The following is an 18,972-nucleotide window of genomic DNA, read 5'->3' on the forward strand; positions in this document are numbered from 1 at the left end:
CCTAGTGGTTCTTTTATTGTGGATGTCACATGGCATCCTTCTGAACCGGGCGCTGTCTAGGTTTTTTTTAAACCTCCTGTGTGCTCTGTGGGTAAAGCAAACACCAACTCCTTCAGGCAAAAAGAGAAATGCAAAGTACTGACTATTAAAAGTAGGTTTTAGGGCTGGACAGCTGCCTCGGCAGTCAGCGCTTACTGCTCTTGCAGAGGACTGGATTTGGTTCCCAGCAGCTGGGACCTGAAACTGCCTGTAACTAGGTGATCTCATACCCTCTTCTGGCCTCCCTGGCCATCTGTACTACGAGGTGGGCGCGTACACGCACACACAAAGATAAACGTTTTATTTCTTAGTAGGTAAAACTTTGCGAAAAGTCAGGTTGACCCGAGAAGCCAGGACCTTCTTGCGGATGGGGAGACTATGGTACCAGTAGGTGTTGGTGGGGTAGTTCATCATCAGCAGACTTCCGTGGGCCAGCTGCAGCCTGACCACTTCCACTGTCCGCCGGGGTCTCTTCCCTCGAGAGTCTCTGTGCCGGAAGAGGAAGTCTCTGCAAGCTCCAAAGGAGACAGACGCGATGGGACTCCCCGGGGCCAGTTCTTTCTCATCATCTCTGTGCTCCCCAATGTGGTCGCAGCCATCTTTGTACCTGTAGTGGGGAACAACCATAACCCGGAAGGAACTGCTCCCTCAGCTGCTAAGGCTGCAGGTGCCTCATCCTCTTGCAGCCCAGAGCAGTGTGCCGTTTTGTCCGTGCCTAGCCTGGGAGGCCATGAGCCCAGCCTCAAGTGGCTTTGCCAGGTGTGGTAGTGAGAAATGCCCCATAGGCTCATAGGTGCACACGCTGGGTCCCCAGCCAGTGGAACTGTTTGGGACCAATCAGGAAGTGTGGCCTTGTTGGAAAATACATCATTGTGATTGGGCTTTGAGATTTCAACCACCCATACCAGGCCCAGTGTGTGTGTGTGTGTGTGTGTGTGTGTGTCGGCTGCCTGCAGATCAGGATGTAAAGCTCTCAGCTGCTGTTCCCATGCCTCGATGATCATGGACTGACTGTCTAGAACAGTAAGCAAGCCTCAGTTAAACGCTCCCTTCTGTAAAAGTCGCTGTGGTCCCGGTGTCCCCCTCACAGCAACAGAGTACTGACTAGGACACTGGGAAGCTACTTTTTGTAATGCCCGCCGACCACACACATCAAGCAGCCATACCTTCAGTCACCAGGCTCGTGAATGGAAAAGCTGTCGTACTCCTCCCCACGTACACTGGCTCAGCCTGTGCAGGCCCTGCCCTCCGTGCTCCTCTCCCCGTTGGCTGATATGGTGGAAGCAGGGTGGGGGCTAGGGATGTACTGAGCATCCTAGTACACAGGTCAGCCCATACAGCAAAGTACTTCCTGACCCCAAACAGCAGGAGTGTACCCATTCTGAGTCCCTGCCCCAAACTCTCCCTGTCTTCACTCAATCCAGTCAGCCTGTTTAATTCTCCCATAACCCTACCCAATCCACTCACTTTCTCCTACATTTGATCTGTGAGATTCATAATCACGTGTGTTCATGCCTTGAGTTCAGGTACTCCTGCTAGGGGGTTCACACATGTGAGTAGAGGTACTCATGTAGGCAGAGGTGTTGGATCCACTGGAGCTGGGCTGGGAACTGAATTTGGGTTCTCTGCATGAGCAGAATGCCCACCTCTGTAGCCTCGGCCACTATAGAAGGGTTGTCACAGATGAACACAGCATGTGGAGTCCCAAATTCTTCCCCCTGGAGGAAGTGTTACCTGTTAATGAACACAAAGTTGAAGGTCTGTCCTGTTGCCCTGCAGACTCGATCTCGAATGCGCTCCAGAACTGGAATCCAGGGCTTCGGGGTCAGTGTAAGACCAGAAAACGTGTACGTCAGCCCAGCATCTCCATAGGCTGCCTGCTTCCTGGGAACACTGTGCCACTTTCCGAACACCTGGACCTTGGCCAGTGCACCTGTGTAGAAGAAACGGCAGTTCCATCCCGGACCCTCAGGGGCTGCAGACAGCTGAGTCCCATACACTCATTTGCTGGGCATTCAGAAGTGAGGGGTCTAGAAGCAGCATTTCCTCTGCTCCTCATGTATAATGCCCGCTGGGGCCTCTCACTCTAAGTCATTGTGGCTTGTCCCCAGGATTCAGAAACGGTGCATGACTGCTGCATGGTGGCTCGAACCTGTAGTCTCATCACTCGAAACAAAAGGCGAGGAGAGGTGGCTCTGTTGGTAAGGCGTCTGCGGAGAGGTGGTGCTACCTATGCCTCAGACCCCGCTGCTGTGGGCTCACTGGCCGGCGGTCTAGCTGTCTCTGCAAGTTCCACATCACAGCTTCTCCCCCCCACCCCCACAAGTGGTCTCCAGGCAACAGCATCACCACCACCTGCAGTTCCTCAGACACTGGACTGCCAGGGTCTGGGGCGGCCAGAGTTCTGAGCGGCAGCAGGCCTGCAGGTCAACTTCCCAGCCTTCAGGGAGTAACTACCTGGCTCTCTGTGGTCCCTCCTACTAGACCAGGCACAGCTTGGCTGCAAAAAAGAGTGTGTTCGTTTGTTTTTGCCAATGCTGGGGGTCTAACCTGGGGTCTTGTGCACTGTACCACTGGCCCGTAGGACTGGTAAAATACTGAGGCCCAAGCTGCAACCTCCAGCTATTCTGAATCAGTATCACAACCCAGAATGGTCTGAATTGTTTTTTTCCTTTTGGTCCCTTTTTTAACCTCCCAGGTAATTCCAATCAGTAGCCAGGTAACTTGGTGCTACATCTCGTAGATAGTTCCTGTCCCAAGCCCGGAGTTGCCCAGGTTGTACCTGACAGCCTAGGTTCACGCCTCTCCCAACACAGGAGCCTTCTTTCCTCACACAAGCCTAACGCACCTAAGCCCTCCACCTACCGGTAAAATACTCCACTTCTTGCTCCAGCTCTCGGAAAATCTCGTCTGCCTCGGCTCTGCCAAACAGGACGGTGTAATCACAGTTCAGACCTTCCGCGCGAAGGTGCTGCCAGCTGGGGCTCGGCAAGCGGCGCGAGGTTCCTCCGGTCGGGGCGGGCTCCTCCCCTCCTTCCCGGGGGTCGCCCGGGCCCGCCTTCACCAGGAACCTGTCCATTCGGTCACCCGGCACAGCCGCGGAGAGCCTGGGCTCCGTCCTCCACACTCTTGCGCAGGCGCGTCCTGCAAAGGAAGCAGAGGGCATTAAAAGCACTAGGCACTGCCTGCGGGCATCAACCAGGTGGCGAGCTTGCAAACCCCACTCTTTCGTTTATGTTTTCGTAGCATGAGCTCCCAATCCTCAAGCCTCGGGCACCCAGCTGCTGGGCTCGCAGGCGCGCAGCCCCAGGCCCGCCCTGGAATGTTAAACACCCGGCGCTTTCGTTCTGGCTGCAAAACACATGGGAAGACGCACGCGCAGAAGCACGGGGTTCGCCCAGAGTTACCCAGAAAAGCAAGGTGCCCCTGTCCTGCGCCCCGCGGGGAGGGACTGACACGAGAGCAGCTGTGCTCCACGGGAGAGTCAGGAGCGGTGTCCCGCGGGAGGGCCCCGCAGGACACTCACATTCGCAGCTCCAGGCGCCCACACCCCGCCCCTCCCGTCTGCGCAGGACGTCCGGGCAGCAGCGCCACCTGCGGGCCACTCTGCGCACCGCAGGACGCTGCCATCACCTGACGGTTCTACAACTTTGACGCAGGTTAGTGTCCTTGTGTCCTAGCTGGGATACTGTTGGGGGTAGGGGGGAGCTTTGTTTGACCACCACAATCAGTATGGGGAGCAATCACATCAACCCACAAAATCCTCCCTCAGGTACCGACTTAATGCCCCTCCCTGCTTTGTCCGCTGTCCCCGGTTGCTCTTTCCAGAATTCCCAACAAATGTAATGAATTATATACTGTATAGTCTTTTGCGTTTGACTTCTTTTTGCAAGCATAGTGCTTTTAGATAAAACCGTGTTTTTGATCTCCAGCATCAAGTACAAACATTATGTATGTATTATATATGAACGAATACGACATTTGCACCAATTTCCCCCTTTCATTGCTGGCATGGAAAGACCGCGTGACAGTCGTTTCTTGCTCGAGGTGACACTGCCAAATCACTATAAACATTCGTGCTCAAACTTCTCTGTGAATGACGCGTTTACTTCACTTGAGAAAGTGCCTTGGAGGATGGCTGCGGGTCTCTCGGCCAGAGGGAAAGTGTGTGTCTGTGAACTGCCGCCGATTGGAGTAGACGGGGCTCAGCGAAGAGCACTTCCTGTCCTGGACACTGGCGCACACCCGCAAGACACAGGTCCTGCCTCACCCACACTGTATTCTGGAGATGGAAAAAGGACAATGTAAGAAATAGGATCGTTTTTACAGTGTGGGAGTTATGAGCAGGCTGGGGTGGGGCGGCGGGCGCAGAAGACCTTACAGGGAAGGGCCTTAAACCCGGACTGGAGCTTTGCAGGTATGAGGACAAAGAGTAAAGGGTGAGCCGGGCGCGGTGGCGCACGCCTGTGATCCCAGCCCTCAGGGAGGCAGAGGCAGGCGGATCGCTGTGAGTTCGAGGCCAGCCTGGTCTACAGAGTGAGTCCAGGCCAGCGATCCGCCAGTCTCTGCCTCCCAGAGTGCTGGGATCACAGGCGTGCGCCACCGCTCCCAGGAAGGTGTGAATGTGGGAGGGTAAAGCACAAGGGGGTGTAGAGCTCGCTGGTCAAGTGGGTGCCCAGCATGCACAGAGGCCCCGAGTTCAATTCCCGAAAGAGAGGCGTATCTGGGGAGGAGGAAAAGTTTGTTCAATCCCCAAAAGGGAGGTGTTATCTGAACAAGGCTGGGCAGGCAGCAGGCCCTGCTAACCCCGCAAGCCCCACCTTGCCAGGGGCGGTGCCGCAGCCCCTCCCACACATGCGCGCTGGGCAACGTCGCCCCCCGACCCGGCCAGCCTCCCCGCCCCCAGTGGGATCCCGCGCGGTGGCTGTGCGCCAACGGTGAGCACGGCTGCAAGTGTCCCGGAGCTCCGTCCCCGGTGCAGGCATGATCGGCCAGAAGACCCTCTACTCCTTCTTCTCCCCGACCCCCGCCGGGAAGCGGAGCACGCGCAGCCCCGAGCCGGCCCCGGGGGGCGACGTGGCGGCCGAGGACGGCGGGGATGCGGCGGTGAGGCGCACGGGGCAGCGCGGGACCGGGGGGAGGTTGGGGGGACGGCGGGGACCGGGCAGGAGCGCGCGCACCCTGTCCGGCCAGGCCACCTTAGGGGTTCAAAACAGCCGCGCGTGTCGGCGGCCGGCCGCCATGCCGAGGCACCCGCCAATGGGCACGGGGCTCGGCCGCCGGACAGCCAATCGGCGTGCAGCGCGCTTGCCCCGCCCTCCGCGCGGCCCAATCACAGGCGGCGGGGGGCGGGAGCAGTTTTGCCGCGAAAAGGCCGCGTGGAGGGCCTTGGGCGGGTAGGCGGGCGCAGCGCGGCTCAGCCCCGCTCCTCGGCTCGGCCATGGGCGTCTTCGGGCCGCGGCCTGCGGGCCTGGTGCGGAGCCTGCGCGCGGCGCGCGGGGCCAGGCCGCGGAGCCTGACTCCCGACCCCGACTCCTGGCAGGCCAGCCCCGCCAAGAAGGCCCGGCTGGGGCAGGACGAGCGGGCCACGCCGCCCTCCTCGCCGCTCAGCGCCGAGCAGCTCGTCCGCATCCAGAGGAACAAGGCCGCGGCGCTGCTCAGACTCGCCGCCCGCAACGTGCCCGCCGGCTTCGGCGAGAGCTGGAAGCAGCAGCTCGGCGGCGAGTTCGGGAAGCCGTACTTCGTCAAGGTGGGTGGGCGCGCGCCGCGCACAGGGCCCTGGCAGGTCTGGGGGGCAGCGCGGGCCGCGTCACGCGCTCGCGGCTGCTGCTCTTCCAGCCTCCTGGGTTTCCACCGTGCAGAAGCTAACCGTGCCGCGCGGTGTTCGGGTGGGAGTGAGGATTGGGAGCCCACGGTGCCACCGTGGCTCCGTTTGTTGTTGGGAGGAGGGCGCCTGGAGCTCGCAGGAATCCTGTCACGTGGTCCCGGGGATTGCACTCTGGTTGGCGGGCTTGGCGCCAGCGGCCCTCCAGGCTTCTTGGTTTTCGCGCCGGGAAACCCTGGGAGTGGCCAACCATCAACCAGACGGAATGAAATGACCTTTGGCTTTTTTATAATCAGGGAAGACTGAGGCTCTGGGCAACAAGAGACTGCCCCCCCCCCTTTTTTTTTTTTTAAGGAAGGGGGGCGGAGTCACTGGGAAATGAAAATAGCTGGGCAACTAACTTTGGTCCAGCCCAGAGTAAAGGGACGAAGTGGCTTCAGAGGGGAGCAGGTGCTGGTTTCAGATGTTAAAAAAAAAAAAAAAAGTTTGTGTTTAATCATTCAAAGATAAGATGAGGCTTCAAATAGGTCTTATGAAAAGGTTTTAAAACCATTCCGCTTGTAAGTCTCCTTTATCTTTTAAACCAGCTAATGGGGTTTGTTGCTGAAGAAAGAAAACATCACAAGGTTTACCCACCCCCCGAGCAGGTGTTCACATGGACCCAGATGTGTGACATCCGAGATGTAAGTGAAGCTGGGGTCTGGTTAGGGAGCACTCCTAGTGTTATGGCGAGGGCAGTTTGATGGGGAATGTCGAGGTTGTGAGGTTTGGTTGTGTTCAGGGTGGAAAGCTGTAGCGCACTCTCGTGCACACGGTGTGTGTCACCAGCGGTCTGCCCTTTTAACTAAAAATGTTTTCGAAATAAGGAAATGCACATACATATTTGCTTGCGCACACACACACTTTTTTTGTTTTGTTTTTCCAAGACAGGGTTTGTCTGTATGACCACCGCTCTTGGTGTCCTGGGACTCACTGTAGACCAGGCTGGCCTCTAACTCAGAGAGATCTGCCTCCCTGGTGCTGGGATTGTAGGCCTGCACCATCACACCCAGCTCACCTTTTAAGTTGTTCCTTTGTTATGTATTGCAAGGTTATTTTAGGCTATTGAGTAGGTGGTGGGACTGGAAGGGGGAGGGTCTTTCTGTTCCTGTAATGCATTATGGGGGAAGGCAAAGAGAAGCCCTGTGGTCTCAGCAAACTGTCAGCACTGGGGAGGGGGGGAGCCTAAACTACTTCAACGGCTGTTACATCTTAGGGAGGGAGGGAGGGAGGCTGGCCCAGAGCACTTGATTCTGGTTGCCTCCTAGCTTGTGTGAATCTGAATGGCTCATTCTTAGCCAACCTTCCTTGAGCCAGGCTGGATGACTGGAGCTCTTGGTAGCCCTTTTGTGTTAGGACTTCTGTCTTCCTCATCCAGACTCTCAGAACTGGCAAAGAATAAGTAAGTGAGGAGATCACTTACAAGTTGAATAATCAGTTTCCAAAAACCTTCACCCAAGTGTCATGCACCCTGTGGTCCCTGAAGCCACACTTGCTTAAGCTCTTGGGTGTGTGGATTTACTGGGAGTCCGCATTGCCTCGGGCATCGAGGGCCACACACTCAGTGGTGATCTGTCTGCCCCTGCCTTTGTTGTTGTTGGCTGTGCAGATGCTCTGCCACTGAGCTGTGTTGTGTCCTTTTCATGTGGAGTCACCCTGGCTGGCTTTGAACATACTGTTGTTCAGGCTGACCTTAAATTTCCAGTGTAGCTGGGCTGTGGTGGCACATGCCTTTAAATCCCAGCACTGGGGAGGCAGAGGCAGATGGCTCTCTTGGAGTTCAGGGCTAACCTGGGCTACAGAGTGAGCTCCGAGACAGCCAGGGGCTGTTACATAGAGAAACCCTGTCTGGGGTGAGGGAAACACCTGGTTTGGTTTGGTTTTTCTGTTTTGGTGTTTGCAGTGCTGGGGGGTCAAACTCGGGGTTACCGTGCTTCGCCGCCGACGCCTCATCAGTAGCTTGAGTTATAGCCCTGGCGCATCTCAGATGGAGTCGTTCCCTATAAGCTGCCTTGTTCCCAAGTGCTCTGGTGAACAGAGTAAATTATTATAGTCACCCTAGCCCAACTGGAGGATCACTCTTCCTTTCTCTTTTTTAACTACTTTTTTTTACATTTTGGGGTGTGCACCACAGCGCATTCCAGTATCAAGACAGCTTACAGGGGTCCGCTCTTCCCTCTACCGTTGGGTTTTGGGAATGAGCTCAGGTCACTGGGCTCGGAATCGAGCAGCTGTGCCCATGGAACCATCTCACCCCATATTTTCTGTTAATCCACACACACTGGCTGTCCATGCTTTGCAGGGTGACTTTGCAGTCCATTTGGCACATCCGTTACCCCAGACATTTGTCCTTGTTTGTTTTTGTTGTTCTCATACTTAGTAAATTTTCCATGCATTTTGCCTGCATGTATGCAGTGTATGCATACCTCTGGAGGCCAGAAGAGGGCTGGTGGGTGCTGGGAAACCAGGTCTTCTGCAAGAGCAGCGGGAGCTCTTAGCTGTCGCGCTCTCTCTCCAGCCCTTTGTAGTGGGAGTGTTGCCGTCCTCCCTCTTAACTATTTTGAAATCTGTAATTGTCAGCTGGCTGCTCTAGTGTGCTCTAGAGCATTAGGAGTTGCTCCTGCCACCTGCTGGCTCCTCCCATCCTCCCCAGGGTCTGCCCGTCAGTGTTCTCTACTTCTGGAAAGTAAGCTTGTGTTTCAGTTGGTCCAGAGGCCTGGTTGCCACTTGCAGGCTCTTCACCTATCGCCTGGCTTTTCCAGCTCCTGTGTGTCAGTTACCCACAGGTTACTTTAGTGTGAACTGAGCGTGCAGCCTTGCCCCTGCCTTTCACTGCTGTGCAGGACCACCCCTGTCTACCTACTCGTCGGGCAGGGCCAGTGGAGCCTGTTGGACAGGTGGTGTCTGCTTGCCTGCGGGGATTTGAGGGTTTGTTTATTTTTTCCTCTGTCACCATAGGTGGCCCCGGAGAATTGAGTTAGTAAACATTTTATTCCAGGAGCTGTGAAGTAGGTGAGGTCATGTACAAGCCATCATGCTGCAGCCACGCCTGAGCCCAAGCAAACCTTGCAGCAGGCTCCTCATCCTTGAGTTCTCAGACACCTGGGTCTTCTGAGTGCCTGGCCGGGACTTGTGTTGGGTCAGACGGGCTCGGGGAAACCTGGTGCTCTGTCCAGTTGTGCAGGGCCTGCCTCCGGAGTCCTAGAACAGGGCAGGAAAAGCCCGAGGCTGAATTCGAAGGGGACAAGGGGTGCTAGCCATACATGAAATTGCAGAAAGAACAAGGAAGCGGGAGAGAAGACAAGACAGGGTCTGTGTACAGAGGTCAACTTTCAACACCTGAGAAAGGTGGCATGTCCTCATGGCTTGCCAGCTACTCCCATGCCTGTCACCGCCCTCATTCTCTTAGTGTTCTTCAGAGCTGGAGGGCAGCAGTGGTTGGGACCGATCTTGATGCAGGTCTGCCAAGGCTTAGGTGGGGCTCTTCCTTGGCCCGGCAGTGTTTTCACATAATGAGAGACAAGCTGACTGCCTAGAAGGGCCACCACACTTAGAACTGACAGGCACACAAAAATGGCAGAGTGTCTAGCCATTCAACATTCTCACTTATAAAGGTGGTGGGGCTGTGGGCGACAGGGACTCTATTACATAGGTAAGAAGAAACAATTAGCTTGCAACAGCCACCTCTCCCACCCCTGAACATGGCTAACTTGTGGTGGCCTAGGATGGTCTCTCCCAGTGGTTCCACTTGATACAAGTTTTGTTCTGTGAGCAGTGAAGAAGAGAAACACCAGACTTGACCTCTGCTTGAACCACTAGTCTTAAGTGGGCCACTGAGTGAAGGTTGGGCCGTCACTGTGACACTGGGCCGCTCCATTTGGGTTCCTCAGTGGGGTGGTGACTGGCTCTGTTGTGTCCACCGTGTGTTCCTTTGAACTGAATACAGTATTGTCTAATCTTACAGGTAAAGGTTGTCATTTTGGGGCAGGATCCCTACCACGGACCTAATCAAGCTCACGGGCTGTGCTTCAGTGTCCAAAGACCAGTTCCACCTCCGCCCAGGTACCGCCCGGTGTGGCTGGCAACAGTCCAGGGGCAGTTAGCTACTCCCGGATCACAGGTGGCACTGTTGCTATGGACTGGGTCACTGGGGGTTGGCACGGCTTGGGGGGCCTGGATGCACTTAGGAATAGAGGTGGTTGAGACCGCTCTACTTGTCAGTAGGCTTCCAAGTTCCAAGTGAGTTCAGTCTGAGTGCAGACCGCTGGCAGGTCTGTGTGGGGACCTGATGGGGTGTGGGGGTTTGTCTCTCCTCCAATGCTGCAGTTGCCGTGTCCCTCCCAGGCTGGCTTTTTGGAAAGTTGGGCTTAGGAACAGCTGGAGATTCTGATCGGTTATGCTTTTCTCTCCTTGCTTTCAGCTTGGAAAACATTTTTAAAGAGCTGTCTACAGACATCGATGGTTTCGTTCATCCTGGCCATGGGGATTTGTCAGGGTGGGCCAGACAAGGTAACCACATCTAACTGGCCTTATTTGGGAACATCGCCGATAACCTGTTGGTGTGCTTTTAATTTATTGTGTGTGTGCGCGTGTGTGTGGTGTGCGTGAGTGCTAGTGTTGGTGAAGGCAGAAATAATTTCCTGGAGCTGGAGTTAGAGGCAGTTGTAAGTTGTCCAACATGGGTCCTGGGTGTTAAACTCAGGTCCTCTCTGAGAGTTTATATGCTCGTAACTGCCAAGTCATCTCTGCTCCCATTGCTGTGTTTTTAAGGCTGGCCATACTATAGCAGGGGCTCTGGTGAGGCCCTGGAGGCTTGTACGCCTGTTATTCTCAGAAACTCTTGTTTCAGTATGCTTGCTCCTGGCAGTTTGTTCTCAGCTTCTGATAGTTTGGTTTGTTGCCATCAACTATTTGGGGCCCATTTTCTTTTCTGGTTCTTTAATATCACTTAGGTAGGATATGTATTTTTGAACACTGTTTTGTTTTGTTTTACTGCCCCAAACTGGAAGATGCCAAAGGGGCAATCATGAATAGAACGTCCTGAATCCAGCTCAGAGGTCACTGCCGGCCATATTGTAACACTTTTATGGCCTGATTTCAGTTCTGCTGTGGGTCTATTGTGATTGTGTAGCCCGTGAGAGTTTGTTTGGGCTTCCTCCTAACCTTCCTCCCCGCTGTGTCCACAGGTGTCCTCCTCCTCAATGCTGTCCTCACTGTCCGAGCCCACCAGGCCAATTCCCATAAGGAGAGGGGTTGGGAGCAATTCACTGATGCTGTTGTGTCCTGGCTAAATCAGAACCTGAATGGCCTTGTCTTCCTCCTCTGGGGCTCCTATGCCCAGAAGAAGGGCAGTGCCATCGATAGGGTATGTGTCTTCCACCTGCTTTGCCCTGGCATCCCTGCTTCTGCACACAGCAGAAGTCTACAGGACTCCATTGCCTAGGAGGGTGAGATGAGAGGGGTGCCATGAATTTGGACAAGCCTGGGCTAATCAATGAGACCATGTGTGTGTGAAGTCCATCATGATTAGCGTCGGGTTTCCACTGACAGCTGAGCAAGTTCAGGCATAGTGGGGTGCCCCGTGTGCCTCACTGCAGTTGGAAATAATGAGGGCACCATAGTCTCTGACACCCCTCCTTTACCTGTTTTGCAATGCTTGATGAATGAGGCAAGTGTCCTGCTTCTGAGAAACTTGGGGCCATATAGAAAACAGGGATTCCACTGAATCAGATAGGATTACCCAGAAGTGCCATGTGCAGTGAGTCCTTAGGCCAGAGCACTGCTGTAAGAGACAAAACACCCACAGCCCTGTCAGGACCAGAGTGCTGTTCATTTTTTCCTCCCTGTCTCTGCTTCAAGACTGGGTACTTGGTCCACCGAGTCAGAGACGAGAACCTGAGCCAGCGTCCTCTGAACCTTCTTTACCCTTCTTCCCCATAAATCCTGCCTTACCCGTGGATCCAGTCACCCGTGTCCCTAAAGATGTCCCAACGCTGCTTCACTGTTGCCCGCCCTCACTCCTGGGCTGGGCGCCAGCTCCCTGTAGTGATGCCTGCGGGTGGGCATAGATGGTAGGGCAGAGGTGGGGGAGGGTGTGGGAAGGAGAGGGGAGTCCAGGAGGCTTGCCAAGTAAGGGCTTCTGGGCCCCGGGTGTCTGTGCAGTGAGTCTGAACCTGGTGTATGTCAAATCTGAGAACGGCTTTTGAGGGTGGGGACTCATGGCTATGTTCCAGTAGGGATAGATCTCAACTGGGAAGATGGCTCGGCACTAACATACCGTGGACCACTGTTTCAGTCTCCACACCCATGTGAGGCAACTCTGAGCTGCCTGGCACATGGCACGCTCAGCAAATGTGCCCTAAATGCACTCCGAGCAGGGGTGACTAGATAATAGGCTGTGGCCACCTAACATTGCAGGTGCTGCCCAAGCCTCAGCCCAGCAGGCGACCGTGAATACACTTTTAGAAGGTGGGCCTGGCAGGGCATGCACAACTGTCTTGAGCTGGGGTGGCCGTGGTTTCAGTAGAAGGTGCCAGCTGCCACATTGTACTCTTGTTCTTTTTCAGAAGCATCACCATGTCCTGCAGACGGCTCACCCCTCCCCATTGTCGGTGTACAGAGGGTTCTTTGGGTGTAGACACTTTTCTAAAGCCAATGAGCTGCTCCAGAAATCTGGCAAGAAGCCCATCAACTGGAAGGAGCTGTGAGCCTGCGGGTTTTTGTGCTACTGCAGAGGCATTGGCCAGTTGAAGTCACTGAAAATGCTTATTCTGAAGTTCTCCGTGTGAGTGAAGAAAACGGAGCAATCTCTAAAACTGTCATGGGCCAGGCAAGGTGGCTGCTAAAATACGCCGGCTTGTCAGAGACAGTAGACACGGACCTGCTCCTCCGTGGGCTGCACTGGGGCTGGAGGGGGATTTGCACCTTTGTGATCAGCAGTTTGCTGCCTGTTGCTGTTTAGTTTAGAGTTAGAGATTATAGAGTTGGCGGAATGTGTTCTTCAGATGGCCCTCTGTCTTGCAAGGAGCCGGGTCTTAAATCTGGCTTCAAATTAATCTGCTTCCTGACTACAAAGGGGGTGAGCGCGTGTCTTCATGGGCTCGGGAGGATAGCTGTCCTCGTCCTTCTCTTTGTCCTGGTCTTTGCCTTAAGCAGCTAGTGAAGTTGAGTAAAGCAGAGGGAAAGGTTTGATTTGTTTTTAAATGAGGCTGGGTAGTTTTCTTCTAGTGCCTGTGGTGTCGTGTCCTCTCACATCAGACAGCCAAGTGTTGGTCTATGTGGTTGTGGGTGACCTGACCCCAGGTTGCTGGTTTTTATGGACTTCACACAGATCATGTTTTTCTGCAACACTGGAGAATGTTGTGTCTTTTAAGAGGTAGGCAGGTACATCTGTTTTTCAGTCCCCTCTTGAGAGACTGTTTACTGAGTTTTGTCTATCTAGATCTGGTGGGTCCAGCTGGTGAGGGACTTGGCCCTACCTGAGCAGAATAATAAAAGGTCGTTGAAGTTTGGCTGTGTGCCGACTATTCCTCAGCATTTATTTGCAGGTGCCCTATGCTTGTGTTGTCACCATGGCAACCACTGATTGCAGGAAGGGCAGCTCTTTGTCCTTGTGCCCTACTTGTAGCTCTCCATGGTTTCACACTGCCAATCTAGAGCAGCGTGGTACACGGCTGCAAAGGGCAGATTGGCTAGGGTAGGGATCTGCTGGGACTCCAAAGGAAGTTTCCTGAGGGAAAAGTTGCATCTTTAAGGATCTAGGCTTGCCCATCCTTGGGAATATAAGGTTTAGATATGACTGACCCATTGGCTTGCTAATAGCTGGCATCCCCTGGTGTTTGGGGAAGGAAGCAAAATGCAGGGTGTAGCTCAGTGCCAGTGGGTGCATGCTTACAGGCCCCTGAGTTGTGGAGAGCAGCTGTATGCAGCTTAGTTTTATTTAGAAACAGCGCCTTCCTGGCCTCCCTTGGTACAAAAGGTGGCTTTAAGAGTCTGTTTGGGGTCAACAAGTAGGCTCTGTGAGGAGGAAGGTGCTTTAGTTTACCTGTTGGTCCCTCCAGGGGTCCTTTCTGAAGCCCTGCAACAAACTCCCTTACTCAGGCAGTACGGGGCCACATCTCTGCCAGCTAGAGTGACAGGCCTCCCTGCGTAGGGTACAGAGAGGCACCCTGAAAACAGTAACGAGGGAACATTAAGTTAAGAACTGAAGGCCTAAGCTGGGCAGAGTGGCACATACCTTCAGTCCCAGAGACAGGTGGATCTCTGAGTTTGAGACCATTCTAGTCTACAAGTTCCAGGGCTGTCACACAGAGAACCAAAAACACACCAGAGGGCTGGAGAGGTGGCTAGGTGATTGAAAGCACTGGCTGCCCTTACATGAGGACCCACGTGGCATCTCCTCCCCATCTAAACACCAGTTCCAGGGGATCCAAAACCTGTTCCTGACCTCTCTGGGTGCCAGCTACATATGAGGTGCTCAGATATACATGCAGGCAAAATGCCCAGCCTTGTGATTTCTGTGCTGTGATGAAGTACCAAAAGCAACTTGGAGAAGAAGAGGTTTCATCTGATGCTTCCCGGAGATCAGGACAGGAACCTGGAGGCAGAACTGATGTAATGAGGGAAATGATGCTTATCACTTGTTCCACCTGCTTTTTTGGTTTTTCAAGACAGTTTCTCTGTGTAGCCCAGGCTGTCCTGGACTCACTTTGTAGACTAGGCTTACCTTGAACTCTTCCTGCCTCTGCCTCCTAAGTGCTAGGATTAAGGTGTGTGCCATCCCCCTCCTACCCCCACAGCCTGCTTTCTTAGCATCCAGGACTACCAGCCCAGATGTGGCACCACACAGTGGGCTGGGCCTCCTACATCAGTCATTAAGAAAATATACCACAGGCTTAAGCTGATCTTTTAAAAGAATGTTCTCAATTGAAGTTCTTTCAGATGACCCTTGATTGTGTCAAGTTGACATAAAAAACTAGCAATGAGGCTAGAGAGATGGCTCAGTACTGGCTGCTCTTCCAGAAGTCTTGAGTTCAATTTTGAGCAACTACATGGTGGCTCACAACCATCTATAATGGGATCTGCTGCCCTCTTCTGTCATGCCAGTATACATGCAGACAGAACGCTCATACACAGATTATAAAATATTTAATAACCAGCACACAGCCATACAAGTAGGCTGGGGAGATGGCTCTGGTTTTCAAGTACTTGCTGATCTTCCAGGGAGCCTGAGTTTGGTTTCCCAGCACTCAGGTGGCTTTTAACCCTCTAACACTTGAGCTCCCAATCAGAGACCACTTATGCTCAAGTACACATACTCACTTAGAGACGTGCACACCTAGACATAATTAAATATGAAAGCACCATTAAAAATTCTTAAGCAATTGGACGATTGGTGAATGAATGCCTTGCTCAGTGAGCGATGCTGCAAAGCTTAAGGGCCTGAATTGGTCCATGAGCCCATATAGTGGAAGCAGAGCTGATGTGTTGCCAGGACAGGTGCACACAGACTAATAGAGTTGGCTGGAGAGGACCTGGCAGGTTTTTGTTTTTGAGACAGGGTTTCTCTGTGTAGCCTTGGCTGTCCTGGATTCACTTTGTAGACCAGGCTGGCCTCGAACTTAACAGTGATCTGCCTGCCTCTGCCTTCCAGAGTGCTGGGATTATAGCGTGAGCCACCCACCATGGCCAGCTGTTGCAGAGGACCTGAGTTCCCAGCATCCATATCATGTGGCTAACAGCTGCAAGTCACTGTAGCTCCAGGGGACAACTGGACTGGGACACCTGTCTCTGTGGACACAAGTACCCTCGGATCTCTACGTGCACCTAGGCATGTGTACGCTACTACTTTGTCCCAATAGAATTGATGTTTTAAATTTATCAGAGCATGGTGGCTCAAGCCTTTAATCCTGTCACATGGGAGGCAAAGGCAGTTAGATCTCTTGAGTCCAAGACCAGCCTGGTCTACATACCAAATTCTAGGATGGCCTGGGCTACATAGACCCATTCTCAACAAACAACCGAGTTGAAGCAGGGTACAGTGGTGCATGTGTTTAATCCCAGCACTCTGGAAACAGGCAGGTGGATTCCAGCACCCCTTAGGCGGAAACTGGAAGATGTGGAGTTTGCTGGCCAGGCCTTCAAACGTAAAAGAAGTCAATAACGGTGAATGGCTGTGACAAAGTAATGCTTTATATATATAGAACACCAGCATTCTGGAAGGTGGCTGGTGAGGGTTGGCTTTATAGCCTCCACTGGCCTTGAACTCATGGTAAGCCTCCTGCCTCCAAGTTCAAGAATTACAGTTGTGGGCCACCAGGCCTGACTGAGCATCTCAAAGGATGTTTGGTCCTCTTCACCCCCTGAAAAGACATACGTTAATCACTATATACAGCAACAGACGTCCATGAGGTATGTGGTGATAGGTTTTTTTTTGGGGGGGGGGGCTCCACATTGCAGGTGTGTAGTTCTTCAGCTGTACAGATGTGAACAGAACGGAGTGGGCCAGGTAGACAGAAGCATTTTAGGTTTGCACTTGTCCCCTTTCGGGACTGCGGTGTCCAGAGAAGTGGCCAAGAACATCGAGGAAGAGAGTTCTTGTGGCTAATGGAAGTTGTGTGGACCATGATGTGAATTTAACCTGATTGTCATGAGTCCCAGCTGCCTTCGTCCCCACCCCCATCCCGAGCGTGTGATAAATGCAGACACTGCCTGCCTGGGACAGCTCGAAAGCTGTGCTGGTGGGGAGGGAGTGAAACGCCAGGAAAAGGGCCCCTAATTCTGGTCAAGCTGAGGAAAGAAAGGTTTCTTGGCCAGGCGGGAAGAACTGCACAGCCAGGTGGATGGTCTGCACAGCCAGGCAGTGGAACCCCGTCTTGTGTGCAGATCTGGAAGGTCCTGTGTAGTAGTGTAGGAAGCCTCTGAAGACTTGCCTGAAGGAGATGGTTCCTGTCACTTCCCACCCCGGGTGAGGAAGTCCGTTACGAAAAAGTCATCCTAGGAACCTCAAGATGTAAAGTAATTAACATGAAAGTTCACTCCCGGGTTTTGACCTGTGCCCAGCAGGGTTCTATTGCTGAATTCTTCCTTCTCTCAACTTCTTGCTCTCTCCAGTTCTCCTTGGGACAAAGTCTTGGGCGTCAGTGGAGAGAGAAAAACTTACAGGTATGTATGTGATGTGGCTTTTCAGCTTTTCTGACCTGATGGTGGATGGGGCAACAGGACTAGTTGGCCAAGGCAGCTTGAGGCGGCCCTCTTCCTGCTCAAGCTGAGGAAGAATTGAAGCTTCTGTGGAGTCTGTCAATTCGGGCCTCAGAACTTCCGGTGTCTGTACAGCTCACCTCAGCACCGCTTTCCCACACATGCCACACCTCCCTGTGCCACTTGCCTCTGAATCCAAGATAGGTTTCTGTGAATACCCTTGTGTTTGGTGTCAAGCAGCCATTAGTAGCTTTAGCTATTCCATGTGTATTCTGGAAAATACATCTTTTGAGACACTTCGGTATATATCATATGTGTGTGTGCATGTATGGGCCAGGGGTTGTTAGGTGTGTCTAATGCTTTTCCCTTCCCTTGCTGTGTATGTGGTACATATGCATGCATGTTTACATGTGTGTGGAGGCTCCAGGTTGACATCAGGAGCCCTCCTGGATAGCTCCACCATATTCACCGCCGCTGAGTACAGAGCTCAGCTGTAGCTACATGAGCAAGCTCTCCTGCTAGCTGCAACCTCTCATACACAAACACACACACACACACACACACACACACACACACACACACACACACTACCCCAGCCAGCTCTCCGGCCAGCTACCACTGCTTTCTGAACTTCGGAATTAGAGGAAGACCCACAGCCACCCAGTTTCAGTCAGACCTTGTCACCATGTTTGCATGGCAGACACGTTTTATCCACTGGGCTATCTCTAGCCCTCCACCTTATTTTATTTTTTGAGTCACGGTCTGGTATTGAACCTAAAGCTCATTGGTTGGCTATACTGGCCAGCCAATTGAGCTCTGGAAATCCACTGTATCCATGCAGTCCACTCCCTCAGTCCCCATCCCTGCCCAGCGCTGGGATCATAGACGTGGCCATCACACCCAGCTGTTACATGGGTGCTGAGAATCAATCGGAGCTCAGTCCTTATTCTTGCAGAGCCCTGTGTCACCCTCATGAGTGTTTATAGTGTACTCTGTAGAGCTGTCTACATACTAACTGTTGAGAGAGCTGTGCAGCTCTATCTGTGTATGAGGAAGTGAATTACTTTTGGTTGTTTTGTTTTTGTTTGTTTTGAGACAAGGTCTCATGCAGTAGCTCTGGCTGGCCTGGAACTCAACATGTAGACCGGGTTTGCCTGAAACTTGGGCCCTCCTGCCTCGGACTACTGATGGGATCACAAGTGTGTGCCACCATGCCTGGCAGGAGGCAGTGAGCACCACTGGGAGAATCAGCCAAGTGTGCCGGTTCACATCTGTCATCCAGCACCTCAGAGGCCGACAGAAGAGAGCTTCCACAGGTTCCAGGACAGCCCGGGCTGCCTGAGTCCCAGTCAGCTTGGGATGCAGTGAGGTTCTGGTCCCTATAAAACACATCAGAAGAGGGGGTTACCAGAAAACCACTGCTGGAGCCTTCTGCTCCCATCTTGTCTTGGTGAAATGGCAGGTGAGAACATGCAACCTCAAGGTCATGAATAACTGAGCAAGGAGTGAACTCGCATTATCCTGATGACAGAGTTCAATCTTGGCACTCAACACCTGCCTGGACCTTGACTACACGGTCACTGGGGAGGACGGGAGCAGGGCTGGGGAGGAACCAATGCTAAGCTGGAGCTCTGTTGCTAGCTGCACCCTCAACCTGGGAAGGAAGGTGTTTGATGAAGGCATCTGAGATGGCTTTAGTCACTTGGGCTTTCTAGGAGTTGAGCTTTCCAGGGTACCTCTTTCAGGGGATCACATAAAGGTAATGCTAGGCCACTGCTTGTCTGTCTAGCCCTGACTTCATTCTCCATTCCCAAGTGTGCCTGCTGTAGTATGGCCAGGTGTGTGGCCAGTGACACCGAAGCTTAAAGAGG

The 18,972-nt window shown here is 53.3% G+C and overlaps 2 protein-coding genes across 3 annotated transcripts; one reads left to right on the forward strand and one right to left on the reverse strand.

Annotated features, from left to right (window-relative positions):
* Window positions 1-325: 325 nt before the first annotated feature.
* Window positions 326-3,661, reverse strand: Alkbh2 (alkB homolog 2, alpha-ketoglutarate dependent dioxygenase). Of its 2 annotated transcripts, none has more exons than XM_055606519.1 (4): window positions 3,496-3,661; window positions 2,905-3,183; window positions 1,774-1,972; window positions 326-646 (listed from the first exon to the last, which is right to left on the reverse strand). In XM_055606519.1, exons 2-4 carry the CDS (start codon window positions 3,116-3,118, stop codon window positions 340-342), a joined length of 720 nt encoding a protein of 239 aa, XP_055462494.1. In that variant the 5' UTR covers window positions 3,119-3,183; window positions 3,496-3,661; the 3' UTR covers window positions 326-339. The 2 variants fall into 2 exon arrangements, with proteins under 2 accessions (XP_055462494.1, XP_055462493.1); XM_055606518.1 differs by having other exon boundaries at window positions 3,447-3,661.
* A 1,769-nt stretch (window positions 3,662-5,430) lies between these two features.
* On the forward strand, window positions 5,431-13,413 carry Ung (uracil DNA glycosylase). The gene is made up of 6 exons (XM_055606103.1): window positions 5,431-5,788; window positions 6,451-6,546; window positions 9,867-9,964; window positions 10,323-10,411; window positions 11,089-11,267; window positions 12,469-13,413. Exons 1-6 carry the CDS (start codon window positions 5,480-5,482, stop codon window positions 12,607-12,609), a joined length of 912 nt encoding a protein of 303 aa, XP_055462078.1. The 5' UTR covers window positions 5,431-5,479; the 3' UTR covers window positions 12,610-13,413.
* The last annotated feature ends 5,559 nt before the right edge of the window (window positions 13,414-18,972 follow it).

This window comes from Psammomys obesus, unplaced genomic scaffold (assembly GCF_907164565.1).
Source record: "Psammomys obesus unplaced genomic scaffold, mPsaObe1.curated_primary_1811, whole genome shotgun sequence".
NCBI classification, from domain to species: Eukaryota; Metazoa; Chordata; class Mammalia; order Rodentia; family Muridae; genus Psammomys; species Psammomys obesus.

Excerpts from the sequence above, each read along its gene's own strand:
- Alkbh2 (XM_055606519.1), bottom strand. The coding sequence starts at position 3,118 with ATGGACAGGTTCCTGGTGAAGGCGGGCCCGGGCGACCCCCGGGAAGGA. Across the intron at positions 1,973-2,904 it reads AGAAGTGGAGTATTTTACCG|GTGCACTGGCCAAGGTCCAG; the intron begins GTAGGTGGAGGG and ends TCTTCTACACAG. Across the intron at positions 647-1,773 it reads AACTTTGTGTTCATTAACAG|GTACAAAGATGGCTGCGACC; the intron begins GTAACACTTCCT and ends TCCCCACTACAG.
- Ung (XM_055606103.1), top strand. The coding sequence starts at position 5,480 with ATGGGCGTCTTCGGGCCGCGGCCTGCGGGCCTGGTGCGGAGCCTGCGC. Across the intron at positions 5,789-6,450 it reads GGAAGCCGTACTTCGTCAAG|CTAATGGGGTTTGTTGCTGA; the intron begins GTGGGTGGGCGC and ends CTTTTAAACCAG. Across the intron at positions 10,412-11,088 it reads GTCAGGGTGGGCCAGACAAG|GTGTCCTCCTCCTCAATGCT; the intron begins GTAACCACATCT and ends CTGTGTCCACAG.